The sequence below is a fragment of the Ovis canadensis genome, chromosome X, assembly GCF_042477335.2.
Source record: "Ovis canadensis isolate MfBH-ARS-UI-01 breed Bighorn chromosome X, ARS-UI_OviCan_v2, whole genome shotgun sequence".
In the NCBI taxonomy this organism is placed as follows: Eukaryota; Metazoa; Chordata; class Mammalia; order Artiodactyla; family Bovidae; genus Ovis; species Ovis canadensis.
Window position 1 is genome coordinate 102258961 of NC_091727.1, and position 15833 is coordinate 102274793.

The 15833-nt window shown below is 35.7% G+C and overlaps 1 protein-coding gene across 5 annotated transcripts in view; it reads right to left on the reverse strand.

The window, feature by feature from the left end:
- Nucleotides 1–226: 226 nt before the first annotated feature.
- PHF6 (PHD finger protein 6) overlaps nt 227–15833 on the reverse strand; it is a 47754-nt gene continuing 32147 nt past the window's right edge. For 2 of the 5 annotated variants that reach the window (XM_070290719.1, XM_070290716.1), the window contains exons 8-11: nt 14450–14554; nt 11870–12003; nt 3695–3824; nt 227–2682 (exon numbers count right to left, since the gene is read on the reverse strand). In XM_070290719.1, the coding sequence (XP_070146820.1) occupies nt 3695–3824; nt 11870–12003; nt 14450–14554 (369 nt within the window). In that variant the 3' untranslated portion in view covers nt 227–2682. Of the gene's footprint in view, nt 3364–3448; nt 3825–11869; nt 12004–14449; nt 14555–15833 lie in introns of those variants that run through there. The other 3 variants (XM_070290717.1, XM_070290715.1, XM_070290718.1) reach the window with 2 other exon arrangements.

Genomic DNA, 15833 nt, shown 5'->3' on the forward strand with positions numbered 1-15833 from the left:
TTGAAAGATTTGCTGTTTCTCTCGCTGATAAGGCCTTATGTGTGAAACGTCAAAATTAATTCAAATTCACATTTTTCTCTCTCTCATACTTATTTAACCACAAAGTTATTAAACAAGCTAGGCATTTCACCTTGAAATAATAGCAAGACTAAAAGGAACATAATACTATTGCAGTTACAGATAAGCTTCATCATACCCTTGCACAAAAAAGACATAAGTACAAACATGAAAGTCATAACTCATTTATTGAATGAATAGTATATGCAAGAATACCAATAAAAGGAAACTAATACTACAAACTACAATTTTGAAAATAAAGCCAATATAACAGGAACAAAATATACATAATATGAGAGGAATGTTTGATTTTGACCCATAATGCATTCCTTATCTTTACAATAACCTAAATGTCTGTTAGAACAAAACTGTATACCTTGGTCTAACTTTAGTGCTTCTTAAAAAAGCAACAACATTCTAGAACACTTTTCTTTTGCTTTGAGATATTTAAGATTCACACATTTGTTCAAGTACATAGATTCTGATTCAACAGTAGATCTACATATCTTGTTATTCTCTTAGTATCTTGAGTAACACGTACTCCTGAGCAAGTACTATCTGAAATTCTCAAACTGCTGATCCTTGAAATAAAATGTACTTCAGTTGTGGGTTTTTAATAAATTGAGATAAAAGTAAAACTCACCCTTCCCACCCCCCTCCCCCCAGGAACAAAGAGCTCATTAAAGTATAGAAACTCAAGTCTATCTTTCTACTCTAAAGAACATTTCTTACTAACATTTCTGGTAAGGCAATAAATGCTCCAGAATAATCTTCAATATATGCTTGCAAAGATTACACTGTTTAATATTGATAACAAAAACAAAACAAAAAAAAGGGAAAAAAGGAAAAAAGAAAAAATGCTTCAAAATTTTAAGCTAAAATATGCATAAAGGACAGTCATGGCAGTATTTTTGGAAATGATGTAAATGTTATATACTTATCAAATAATGTCATGCTTATTAAAACTACAGTTAAGGACTTAAGAGATGAACAGTAAATACACTGCTGAGGTCCATTTTTCTAAATATTCATACCACAATGTAATTACTACCCAAAAGATGATGATGCTACTTGGGAACATAAGTACTGTACAATTTTTACATTGTAAGGCACTTTTACTCAGCATGTGACGAAAACATGGATAGAGAATCAAAATATTGGAAGTTTACAACCAAAGGTGATTTTTCATGTGACTTCAATTTACATTTCAATTTTTAATGAAAGACTGTTTAGCCAATGACACCACAGTGAGAAAAATAGGTAGCCAGCCACTTATCTAGCCAACCAAATGGTAAAGTGCTATTCTGGTTGCTAGTGGCAGAGAAAGGGTTGAAGAAACCCATACAAAGTCATACACTTTATTACATAACAAATTTATTAACTGACAGCTATAGTATTTGAAGATCATTACATGATTATTGACTGGCCATTATTACCCCTTGGCACCTTCCATTTTTCCTAAAAATATCATTACAGTAGTTGTCCAAAAATGAAGGTGCTCTATTATTCCGTGGGTAAGTCTATGGCACACAATGTAAAAATGATCTAGACACAGTGATTCAAAGATTTAAAATAATGGGTTTCAAGCTGCTGTAAGGAAATAAAGTACAGATCCTTTGGGAAAAGTCACATAGCTTGGTAAACAAACATCTAGATCTGTCGTTGCACTTCAAGTCATGGTGAATTTTGAAAATTCATCACATACATACACAAAAAAATCCAATGGTATATTTAGAGCAAAAGGAGAACAACGTATAGGGCAATCCACTACTAAAGCTAGTTTCCTTCTAAAAATAATAAAAGATGGTTAAAATAAAGCAATCATTGAGTCCCTTGATTTAAGTAAATGTGTGAATACACACTTGACAAATGTGACTTTAAGGGACTAGCAGTTATAAAAAAAATCAGTCATTAAGCACAGTGTAATTTTCCACCTGTTACATTTTTAAGATGCTTTTCCATAAGCTGCAGAACATCTCAATGTACAGTCAAGTTAACATGTTATTTCTTGTTGGCTAATCTGCTTTAATGTGGTAGGTTAATAAACCAGAAATCAGAATCCCTACCCTTGATACTGAGGTGCTATGGTAATATTAGGCAGAACACAACTAAAGTTTTTTTTGGTTTTGCCATAAAGAAATAGATAAATGTGCTTCAGCAGGTAAATGGAAGAAAATATCACTAGCTAGAAATGCCAGTGTGAAAATCCTTTCTAAAAAGCTGGGTTCTTAGGCTTTGAGAAACAATTCTGATGATCAATAAAACAATACTGAACGTTACCAGAAGAAAAATAGGTCACAGAAGCCTATTTTATAGATAAGCAAAGCAATGAATGAAAACATTAAATAAAGTTTCTAAAATAGTGGTCACAAAATTAAAAATAAATACTGTTTTATGCAAAGACTGTTGTTTTTTTTTCTTCTACAGCACATGAGACCTCCTTACATACTTTGGGCCAATATATGAAGTGTTCCACAAAAACACGGCACTTGAGAGGAACAAGTTTCAGACATGGTGGCTAAAGTCCTTAGTAAGTGGTAACCCCTTAAATCTTAAAGAGGTTTCATTTGCTGTTGCCAAATGTTAGTTTAAACTTGAAAGGATCCAATCATTTTGCTAGAAGCTCTTTGTATGACATGAAAAGAGAAGAGGTTTACTGTCAAGAGAATTTTGGCATAAGCACTGGAGCTCAAAGCTTATAATCACCAGTTGCCCGAGTCCATGCTGGTCAGTGAGAACAACTTTAACAGGAACCAAATGAAAAGCTTTAGCACACTTCTTGGAAGAGATTTTTTAGCATGTGCTGTCAAAGCCAAGAGAAAAAGAAGGTTCTCTTCATTTCTAGCCTCCGTTACTTGAGCGTGGAAAAAAAATTCAAAAATTCCCATGTGTTGCCACCAGAGGCATGTTTGCACTGTAAAGTGAAATTTGCTTACGCTTTCCCTTGAGTATGAATCCACTAAACAAACTTAGACATTCTAAACAGTAGAACTTTGTTCAGTCCAGAAATATAGCTTACTTCATTTCAATGTCTGCTTTAACTGTTGACACTATACACAGGGTTAATAGTGTTTCAATTGCTTCCCAGAAACTGCAAACTACAGCTACGTAATATCAACATGTCAAATCTGCCATCTAGTGAAGGCTCATAAAACAAACAAGATGCTTTTAGGCAGTTCAATGAAGGATCTAAGAGTTGGGCAGTAAAAAGTTACAAACCCTTTTTGATTTTAGAAAACAGTGAAAAAAGAATAGTAGTTATGGATGTCTTATTCATTCCCAGTTTTCTAACTCTGTCCCATGAACCTGTTTAAAAGATGATAAAAAAATGTAAAATATGATGCTTGAAGGGAGCACAATAAATAAAATGTTATTGAGGAGCAAGAATATCTTATTGGTTTGACACTACAACTACATTTATTGATAAAGTGGATAGCTTGTTTTTACAGTTACAAAATCAGCTAGTTAAAAGAAAAGAAAAACTATGCAAGCCTACACATCCTCAGCATTCTAGTAACATGCTTAACTAAATATAATAGCATTAAAAAAAAACCAAACTGCACATTATTAGTTCAATATATATTTATCAGTGTGTACTGTATTTTGACAACACAGCCAATATAGTTAACTTTCATACCTAGTTTCCATTAAGCTGCTGCTGAGTTAGTTGTTGCTGATCAATTTCTACTTTTCCTCGGCTTTTACTCTCTCGTTCTTCATCTTCTTCATCTCTCTCATCATTTCCACTATGATTTTTACAATATAGTCTACAATGATGAAAGATAAAAATCTCAAAATGTTTTGTCATTATTGATGAGAACATATTTACATCATTAGTGGATGAGGTTGATGCCCATTTAAAATATGGTCTCCTCATCCATGCTTAAAAACACTCCAAAATTAGGTAAAGGTTCATTTCTATTTAATAGAAAGGAAAGCACTCTATTAATGAGATACAAAACTTCATCTCAAATAAAACCTCTGGTTTAGGATGAAAGTTACCACATATGTCCAAATATAAGGCAATTCCTCACTTTGCCCAATGAGATTAAAAAGGTTTTCAGCCAACATAAAATAATATCAATTTTCAGTATATATGTGAAAGTGTCAGTTGCTCAGTTTTGTCTGACTCTTTGTGACCCCATGGACTGTAGCTCACCAGGTTCCTCTGGTCATGGAATTCTCCAGGCAAGAATACTTGAGTGGGTAGCCTTTGCCTTCTCCAGGGGATGTTCCCAACTCAGGGATCAAACTCAGGTCTCCTGCATTGGCAGGTGGATTCTTTACCATCTGAGCCACCAGGGAAGCTTTACTATTGGTGCTTTACTATATACGCACCAACATATTTTGCACAATCAATCATCTCCACCATAGTCAAAGAAGGGTGGGGGATGATCTGAGCTTAGTTTTAAGACAATTATACACTAGATGACAAGATGGAACAATGCTTAAAAAATGTTCAGTAGATGCCCTCTTGTGGGCAGTAATGGATAAAAGATGATCACATAAGAATTCATCTGCCACAGACAATGTAAGAGAGCTTTAACATGAAAGTTTCTAACAAGTGAGTAGAATAAACGGCAGAGGTGGGGTCGGGGGGGCAACAAGGATAATTGACTTCTGACATAGTTTTGCACATCACTTTTTATTCTTAAAACATTTTCAATAATTTTCAAAGAACTATGGAGAATTTCTACTCTTCAAACACTGCACATTAGGAATCATTTTTTAAATCATGACTTCAAATATCAAGAGTGAGACTTTTTTATAGTGTACCTGTGAAGTATCTTCCTTCAAAATACAACCTGAATCTAATTAAGCCTTTGAACCAAGTTATAAATGCAAGAAATAGAGGGGTACGAAATGAGGTATATGAAACCACAAACAAGCGAATAGATAAAATCTAGGACAAGGGGCTTTTCCAGGACAACTTATCAGGGTTCTTCAATAAGCAGGAGGAAAAGGCAAGAGTGGAGTGGGGACTGCTCTTTATTGACAGAAACTTAAGAGACTTCCATTAAATGCTATATAAGGACTGTGAATGTATTGAAATGTGAACAAATCAAGGCCAAAAGAACATTTTCAAGACAACTGGGGAAAGGTGCAAGTGGACTGGGTATGAGATGATACTAAGAATTCACTGTTAATTTTAAAAAGTGTGATAATAATCGCATAGTGATACTAAAGTATATAAGGATAAAATGACAGAAGATCTGGGATTCTGCTTTAACATAGCTCAGAAAGAAAAAAAATGTAGATGAAACAATTGTGGCAATAACTTGGTACCTGCTGAGACTAGGAGTTGTATAGTTTTAGAAATTTTTATAACAGAATTTTATCTAAAAGATGAGCTCTTTCTTTGTTAGAAAAATATTAATCTTTTCTGGGATTATTTTTCACTCAAGGACTATTTCCTATAGGCCTATTACATGTCTTTCCCCAGTATGGACACCTAGGCCACAGGAGTCAACCAGTCCAAGAAGATCTCTGCTGTCACAGAACTTACTGTTTTATGGTGGGAGGCTAAAATTTTAGAAAACTACATATTTATATAGTTTAGAAATAAAATAAAACAGGATACAAAGATCACTATATAATCTTCCCTTGCTTTTTTAATATGAATATCTTGATGATCCATCGTAAAGGAAATCAGTCCTGAATATTCATTGGAAGAACTGATGCTGAAGCTGAAACTCCAATACTTTGGCCACCTGATGCAAAGAACTGACTTATTTGAAAAGACCCTGATGCTGGGAAAGATTGAAGGCGAGGAGAAGGGGACAACAGAGGATGAGATAGTTGGATGGCATCACCAACTCAATGGACATAAGTTTGAGTAAACTCTGGGAGTTGGTGATGGACAAGGAGGCCTGGAGTGCTATAGTTCCTGGGGTCGCAAAGAGTCAGACATGACTGAGCAACTGAACTGAACTGATTCATGATCCAGAGAGGACTGGTAAAGAAAGAAGGGAAGGAAGCCATTTCATACAGAAATATTCCTCCTTTCATTTCCTCCTATCTGCCCATTCTTCTCTCCCCAAACTACTCGGTTATGGACTTATTTGAACTCAATGGTCTCCATGAAAAAAGCTAGATTCCACCTTCTAGAAACAAATTTCAATGTGCAAAAATAAAAAGAACATTTCAAATCATCATAGATCCCAGTCCAAATATTTTTGTTCAGAGATGACCACTGCAACATGGTGTTCTAACAACTAAAAAAAAAAAAAATCTAAACATCTAAAAGAACTGATTAAACAAGCTAAATCACACATTCAATGGAATACTAAACAACCATTAAAATGGTGATGTACTACTGTTTAACATCACAGAAAAAATGCCTCTACTAAAGATACAGGAAGTGGAAAATAGGTTATAAAATATTATATATAAGAAAGTTTGGATTTTTAAATGTATACATGTAAATAATCACATAAATGTCTAGAAGAAAATATTCCAAAAGATTGGGAACGCATGTAAGAATTAAAGATATTAAAATTAAAAAAAAAAAACTAAAAAAAAAAAGATTTAAAAGTTATCTTTGATGCTAGAATTAAAGTTGATACTAAGTTTTATTTTTATCTATAGTTTCCATTTTCTTTCGGAAATGAAAATAGATAACTATTGCAAAAAGAATATCTAAATAAAGTTAAAATTTAAATACAATAATTCTCCATATATTTGATTTTCAATATTTTAAATGAGCTTGTTATTCTAAAATATTATTGGGGGACTCCCCGGTGGTCCAGTGGCTAAGACTCCATGCTCCCAATGCAGGGGGCTGGGGTTCAATCCCTGGTCAGGGAACTAGGTCCCATATGCCACAACTAAGACCCAGCCCAGCCAAATAAAATAAATAAGTAAATAAAATTAAAAATAAAGTATTATTGGCTACTTTAAAAAATAATGTATTGCTCATGAACTATATAAAGGAGAATATAAAATTGTCTCTTCTCCTTCCCTATGCAATGAATAAGAGGTGACAACTATTACATTTGCTGACTATACTCCTAGAAATTTTTCTATGTATAAAAACCATGCGACTTCCCCGGTGGTCCAGTGATTAAGACTCTGTGCTTCAAATGCGGGGAGCATGGGTTTGGTCCCTGGTCAGGAAGTTAAGATCCTACATACTGTGCAGTGTGGCCAAAAACAATCTTATAATGTGATGGGATCTAAATATAATTTGGACAAACAGGCTTTAAAAAATCCACATATCTTGTATGCATGTATACATGTATACACATATCTTGTATGCATGTACTTTTCATATGCTAAAACAGAATTATGCAACTTTCCCCCCCTGACTGGAAATACCTCTTTCACAACTCTGCACGTGGGTCTACTTTATTCTTTAACTGCTGCATAGCATTCCACTAGATGCTTGTATGTACTAAAATTCATTTACTAAGTCTCTTGATGGAATTCTGATCTTTTTCCTTTCTTTCTTTTCTTCTTGCTATTGTAGGTGAAATGTTAATAAAAATATTTCCCCTTTCTGCATGAGAATTTCACCTTTGGTTAACTCTTTAGCTCTGTTCCCCTGGCAACTTAACAAACATTCAGTTCAATTCAGTTCAGTTCAATTGGTAGACTATATTGGGACTGAGGGCTTCCCTGATGGCTCAGCGGGTAAAGAATCTGCCTGCAATGCAGGAGACAGAGGAGACACAGGTTTGATCCCTGGGTCAGGAAGATCCCCTGGAGAAGAAAATGACAATCCACTTCAGTATTCTTGCCTGAAAGATAAATCCCATGGACAGAGGAGCCTGGCAGGCTATAATCCAAAGGGTCACAAAGAGTTGGACAAGACTGAGTGACTAAGCACATCATTGAAACATTACGACTTCTCTAAGCAGAAAGCCTCCAACTCTGTGAACATTTCCCTTTCTAAAATTAGTTTTAATGGTGTCCAAGTCCTTACTGGCAACACACACAGGTTAACCAGGAGAGGAAACTTCCTCTGTAAACTCTGCTTCCCCCCAAATAAAAGCAAAATATTTTAATTCTCTAAAGAACCACAGATATAAAATGGAGAGCAGTTTATCACTGGAGACCTAAACCTTAAACAATATATATCTTTTACTACTAGTCTGCTTGTGTGGACTGAGCAGACAACAGTGCAAAAACATGTATGTGTAAGAAGTTCCATTGCTTGTTAGTGCCAATACCCACTAAGGCATCTTCTTAGATTCTAAGATTCCAACAAAGATATGGATCTGTCTTCAGTGATCTTTATCCCTGGGCCAGTACCATATTATTTTCACTACTATACTATATGATTGGCTTTGATATATAACAGGAAGATTTCTCTTCTCAACTGCATTAAAATTTTTCTTGGCTTCATGTGATAAAGATTAGTTGGCTACTCCAACATCTATCCCTGCCCTTACCTACATAGTACTAAACCATATTTTGTTTGGGTAGCAATGTGTCCACTAAGAGTATATTTCCCAGACTCCTTTGGACATGTGACTAGATTCTGGCAAATGAGATGCTGAGTGTATGGAAATTCCAGGAAGGCTGATTAAAGCCTGACTCAGGTGGAGCAACAGCAACTTTGTCGTTTCATGTTCCTTTGCCCCTGCTTCCTCCTGCTTCCTATGGAAGGAGGAGACAATGGGAAGAAGGAAATGGGGACCAATGATTAACACTGAAAAGCTGCCTACCACTGCTTTCCCCTGGACGTCTTTCAGGAGAGAAACAAACTTCTATCTTGTTTAAGTTTCTATTTCTTTTTCCAGTTATATAAGGCAACAATCATTACTAATAGACAATATTACTACATTTACTTTTTTAGATAAAACTGTCAAAAAGTTGGGTTTCGTTAAAATTGTATTAAAATATATAACTTGGGAAGAACAGGTATCTTTCAAAGTTGAGTCTATCAAGGATCATAATATACTTGGTCATTCACTGGGGTCCTGTGTAAGATGCTATTTTTTTAAAACAAAGTTCACCTTTGGTATATATATGTGTGTGTGTGAAGAGGGGTAAGAGTTGGAGAGGGAGTGGGAGACAGTTTTCCTTTACATTTTTTAACTAGCTATTTGTTGTTTAGTTGCTAAGTCATGTCTCAATCTCTTGTAACCCTATGGACTATAGCCTGCCAGGCTACTCTGTTCATGGGATTCTCCAGGCAAGTGTACTGGAGTGTGTTGCCATGGAACTGTGGGGCTTTTTCTGTCATGGAATTGTTTTTAAAAATTCATCTCATATTCAGCAGCCTTACTGAGTGAGCTCTTATAAATTGTTAATAAATTCAGAGTTGATTTATTTGCATTTTCTTGGTAGACAATGAAATCAATGATATTGACAATTTTTTCTCCTTCACAATATTTACTATACATTTTCCTTCCTTTCCTTGTTGTACTAGCTTAACCCTCCAGAAGAACAGTGGAAGTGACTTTGGTAGTTGGCACCCTCGTCTTGTTGCTGATCTGAATGAAAGTGTATTGGTACAGTGGTTCTCAATTAGAGATGAACTTGAGAATCACTTAAGTGAAGTGAAGTCACTCAGTCGTGCCTGACTTTTTGCGACCCCATGGATAGCAGCCTGCACCAAGCTCCTCTGTCCATGGGATTTTCAAGGCAAGAGTACTAGAGTGGGTTGCCATTTCCTTCTCCAGGGAATTTTCCCAACCCAGGGATCGAACCCAGGTCTCTCACATTGTAGACAGACGCTTTACCATCTGAGCCACCAGGGAAGTCCTGGTGAGTCATAAAATACATGGTTTGGGCCCCAGCCTACTGTGAGGGTAGGGCCCAGGCATGACCATTTTTAAAGAGGGCTCCCTCTACCTTCTGGTTAAGAACCGTGGTCCATTTACTTTAATGCCAAAGCAGCTGTTTTTTTCTCTTAACACTCCAGTAAGACTCCTAGCTTACAACCAAGAGCACTTTTGCTACTTTACTTTAAAATTCAGAAATGGATGTTGAATGATATCAAACGTCTTTTCAGTTTCCATTAGGAAGCGCTAGGATTTTTCTTTAGTAATTTTAATAGGTCACATTCCTAATTTTGAATAATCTTGAAACTGTTAGACTACAGCCCTGGACTTGATTTTCTAGTATTTTATTTTGGATTTTGGTACATATATTTATAAAAGTAAGATCAGTCTCTAGTTCTTAAATTTCTGTTGTTAAATGGTATCTTTGTCAGGTTTAGTGTCACAACTATGAAAGTGTTACAGAATGAATCAAGAAGTTTTCCAATTTTTTGCTATGTGCTGGACTTTTAAAAATAACACGGGAATTATCTGTTCCTTAAAGGCTTGATGGAATTCATTTGGAAAACATGTGCCTTTATTATTAAGCAAAGTTTGGCCAAGTTTATAACACAGCATTAGCACCTCCTGCAGTTACCCAGATGGCTTGGTGACTGCTGACACAAACTGCTTTGTCCATGAAGTAGTTGACTCTGGGTCATTGGTTTATTGCACACTGGGAATGTGAGAGCAAAGAAGTCCTTTACAACTTGCAAAGACAAACCAAATAAATAAATATTCAGGGATCCCTATCAACTTATTCTCCATTTGACTAAACAATCGGAACCATTATAGATTCATATTGATACCACTAGTCCAATGCAGCACAGGTAAGGAGAAGACAATAAAAAAATGAAGGTAACATATAATCCCAAATCTCCAAACCTTACTCTTTCATCAGTCTTCCAAGAGTACCTTTAGACTTCTATCTTCACAACTACTATTCTAATCTACCAGCAATTCTCGCCTGGACTTTCAGCAGTGGTCTCCTACCATCACCCCCCCCCCCCACCATTTGCACCCTGGCTTGGGTACCACCTTAGGGCCTTGCACACACTGTTCTCTGCCTAGAACACCTTCCCAACACCCACATCCATTTTGCCTTTCATATCTCAGCTCAAGCACTATTTCCTTAAGGAAATTCCTAGACACTTCTCTACTACAGACTAGGTTAGCTCCTCCTCGTTATATGCTCTCACAGCACTTTGTAACAGAACTTTTACATCAGGGGTCCCAACCCCTACCAGTACCAGTCCATGGCCTGTTTAGGAACCAGGCTGCACAGCAGGAGGTGAGTGGTGAGTGAGGAAACCAAGTTTCATCTGTATTTACAGCTGCTCCCCATTGCTTGCATTACTGCCTGAGCTCCACCTCCTGTCCGATCAGTGGCAGCACTGAATTCTCACAGAAGGGCGAACTCTACTGTGAACTGCACGTGCAAGCGATCTAGGTTACACACTCCTTATGAGAATCTAATGCCTGATGGTTGGAGGTGGAGTTGAGGTGGTGATGCTATCGCTGGGGAGTAGCTGCAAATAAAGATTATCATTAGCACAATAAATGTAATGGGCTTGAATCATCCTGAAACCATCCCCCCACCTCCACCCCAAGTCCATGGGAAAACTGTCTTCTGGTTTGGAACCAGAAACCTGGTGCCAAAAAAGTTGAGGATCACTGTTTTATACCATTTATGAAGTTTGTGATTGTATATTTATTTATGTGGCCATTTGACTGATATGTTTCTCCCGCTAGACTGTGAGCTTCCATGAAGACACAGTCTGTGTCCATTTTGATCGCTGTTGTATGCCCAGCTCCTAGCCCAATGCCAGGCACATAGGAAGCATAACAAACACTGGATAAACAAACTAATCCAGAGATGTCTAGGCACAGGAAAATGTCATTGCAGTACTCTGTACAGAGTCCTCAGTATTCTATACTTGGCTAAACATCACCTAAGAAGAGCGAGCAAGTAAACTAATGTCATCTATTTAAGGGCAGTTACTTACTGCCAAGTTTAGGAAAATGGACAATTGTTGTTCTCTTACTTGTAAATTCCTCGTGACATATTTTCAATGTATTTAGCTTTGTCTTGTACTCCACAGTGGTAATGGTAAGTCTTAACACAGGCTTTTATTTCACATCCAATAGTAGCACCGGGCTGACTGCAAAGTGTACATTTCTGTTTAAGGGAAGAGAAAGAATAATTATAAGCAGTATTTCCAAGTTTATGCAATCTTATTTTTTCTATTTTAGCCATATTTCAGCCAAACATTCCATGCTACAAAGAAAAGTTTTGCTATTAAAAGAGAGTGCACTGAACTTATAGTATAGCATATATCTTAAATAATGTTTCAATCTAAATCATACTTTGACTTTCTAATATGTAGTCACCCCTGATGTTTCCATTATTTAACTCTACTAACCATTAGCAATCTGACATTGAAACATAAAGGGAACACTCCTTAATACTGGCAAACACACATAAAAATATATTCTGTATTTTAGTGGTTAGCTTCTTCTCTTCTCTGCAATCAGTCCCTTTCTTATTATGACCGGGGGAAGAATGAGAAGATAGGAAAGCAATGCCCCCCAGAAAGGGATTGCTACCAAGTAGGCAAAAGGGCAGAAAGAGACTAAGGGGCTGAAATTCTCGTAAGACTTAAGGTGATTGTTGGCAAAAGAGTTTCATAGTCAAAGAAGTTTGAGAAATGCTAGTTTTTAAACAGATTACTTGATTGCAGAACTTCTAACAGCCTCTCCTCCAGGAAGGAGGGTATAGTAAACAATTTCCAAGTTTATTGAATTTCAGATGCCCTTTTAATTTTGGAGCAGTGGGAGAGCATCTTGATGGAGCGATTTCCTTTGAAGCACATATGGGAAAATGCTAGGTTAGTGCTGACACTAATGGTCAACAGCGTAGAAGTAAGCAAGCTGATCAAGAGAACTGAATTGTTATCCTAGTCACCTATTTGACTTCAGATGTATGACATAACAACATTGCTCAACATAATATGATTGTTTTCCCCTTTATTTTTTTTTAATACTCCACATTCTGTTTTAAAGGAGTTTCCTTTTTTAAAAGAATAATCAAAGTATCAAGAAACTGAACTGGATTTAAATGGAACAGATGATATCAATAACCTTTGCACCTTGAAAAATGCAGTTCCACAGAGAAAAAGTCATTTCTAATCAACTCAGACAAAGATCAGCAATGTCTGAAACAGATCGAAGGGGAACTTCACAATGGAGGGATTGACTCACCACCTGAATCCAAGGATCAGACATTATGACTTGTCTGATGTGATAAAATATGGACGATATAGTCCCACCTGTGAAGAGTTCTTACCCCCCAAAATGTTGAAAACTGAATCTAATCAGTTTTTTACATCTAACTTCCACTTTAAAAGAAAATCTGGTGGATAGAGGGACAAGGTAAATGGCATTGTGAAAAAGCAAACAAATAAAACATGTGGGATGTTCTATAGGACAATTAATCCTTTTTCTTCAACAAGTCAATGGCATACAACAAAACAGAAACAATAAAGACAGGGAGGATGGAGTGCCCTAAATCACTTAAGGGATATGTAACAACCAAGTGTAATGTGTGAACCTCCTCTGATTCACACAAACCAACTTTAAAAAGATAGCTTTAAGACAACTGGGGAAATACAAACTAGGTATTAAATGATACTGAAGACTCATTGTTAATTTGTAAATTATAATAACATTGTGGTTAGGTAAGAAAATGCCCAACTTTTAAGAGATACATACTGAAATATGTAGAGGTGAAATGATATGAAGTCTCAGCTCTGCTTTAAAATACTTCAAGCAACAAGAATAAAAGGCATAGATGAAACGAGTGCCGCAAATTCTTGATGAGTCAAGGTGATGGATAGACGTGTTACTAGTCTTTCTAACTTTGATGTTAGAAAACTTTCACAATAAAAATTTTTAAAATAAAGTCATTTCTAGAGACAACTGCTGTCTTAAATATTTTGTATTCCTAGAACATTTTATAATATTTATAAACTGTAAAGGAGTAAGTGATCAAATAAAGATGCCAATATTTCTTAAAGCTATTTATTAGTAATTCAGTATGTTTAAAAACACGAGACTTAGGCACATTTTAAAGGAAACTTTAAAGCTATGATAAACATATTAAAAGACAACTATGTATGTGAACTTTAAACAGAAGGCTCTGAAAAAAATCTTTTCCTTTTATTTAAAAAAAAGAATGAATAACAACATGGGGAGGTTCTCCATACTCTATTGGGGTCATGAAATTTTTCTTGAAGAGAGCTTAAACAATTTAACATTTTAAACTTAATAAGGTGTGTCACATTCACATCTTCATTTATTTTATTAAAAGACTCTCAAAATACCCTGAAATATAAATCTCTGTATAATTCTCTTAAGTAATGAAGTTACATAGAAAGAAGAATAACTTTCAGTAACATCAGCATTCTTTATTATATTACAAATGAGTCAAATATATACTTTGCTTTAACACATGAACTACTTTATATTAAAATTTTTGGTAACTGGATGAATTTAAGATATGTTCTAAATTTAAAGCACAAAGTCAGAAGAGTAACGTTGCATAGCATAAACATAAAAGCACAGACCATTCTTTTCCCTCGTTTAATCTCCTGCAGTACAGTTTTAATATCAAAATCTCCAAATTCTGCTCTTGAAGTTGTTGTGAGCTGCACGGTGCCAGAAGAAAATAACTAGAGAAGAAAAATGTAAAAACATGTAATATTCAGAATCCTTGTGAGAAAAAGATTACACAATGTGTGCACAAATGTGTTACATTATTTTAATATCCTGAGAAAGATGACTTTTCCTTAATCAAATACGACTCATAATATTTTTTTTAATCTAGTCACATGTCTGATTAAAATATAACTCAAAATAAGAACAATGGAATAAAACTAATATTGCCAGTACAGAAACAAGATTAAATGCTTCATTAAACAAAAAGAGTTCAGCAGTGTCATCCTGTCATGTCAACTATTTTACATTTCCACAAAGTTTAAAAAAATTGTTTCAAATGACAAATTACAACCACAGATACAGATCAGAATCACCTGGAGATTTTTTTTTCCAACTAGACATGTTTGGGATCTACTCCAGGGATATGCATTTTGGAAAAACCTCCCCAGGTAAATTTGATATGCATCTCTGATTAAGAACTCCTGAAATAAGTAATATAATTTTTTTAAAAATTTGGGGCCATGTCACATGACTTGTGGGATCTTCCTTCCCTGACCAGGGATTGAACCCAGGCCCTCAGCAATGAAAGTGTAGAGTCCTAACCACTGGACCACTAGGGAATTCTATAAATAATATAATTTTTAAAAGCTAATCATCAATGGGATAAATAATTTCAATACAACCTATTTCAAAAATGCTTACATATACTATATGTCAGACCTGTATCTAAGGATGCAAAGATAAGCTATAATTTTTACCCTCAAGGAATTACAGCTTATAAATGAATTATTGCAATACAGTGTAAGAAATACAATAAGAGAAATTTTTACCAGGTTATAGTGGGGTCTAAACACAGCTTCCAAGACAAGTTTATAAAGGTGATGTTTTTAGTTAGAAGACTGTTAACTATGGATTATCTGGAACATAGTAACGACAATCAGGATTACTTTAAATCCCACTAAAATCATAAACACTATATATTTTAAAATCTAGAGTTTATGAAGATTTGGGATTATAGAACATAATCTAAAAGAGATGCTCAGAGGGCTCAAACAAACCTTGTGTCCACCAGGACCCAGAGACCCCAGAGACTGAAACAGAACTGTGTCTGAGTGTCCCTGTGGAGGTACAGGTCAGCAGTGGACTGCTGCAGGGGCAGGGGCTTTAGATGCAGCAGACCTGGGTGTAGCTGCCTTCTTGGAGGACGCCGCCATTACCCCCACTGTAGAGCCGCCAGAATTTACAGAGGACTGGGGAAACAGACTCTTGGAGGGCACAAACAGAAGCGTGTGC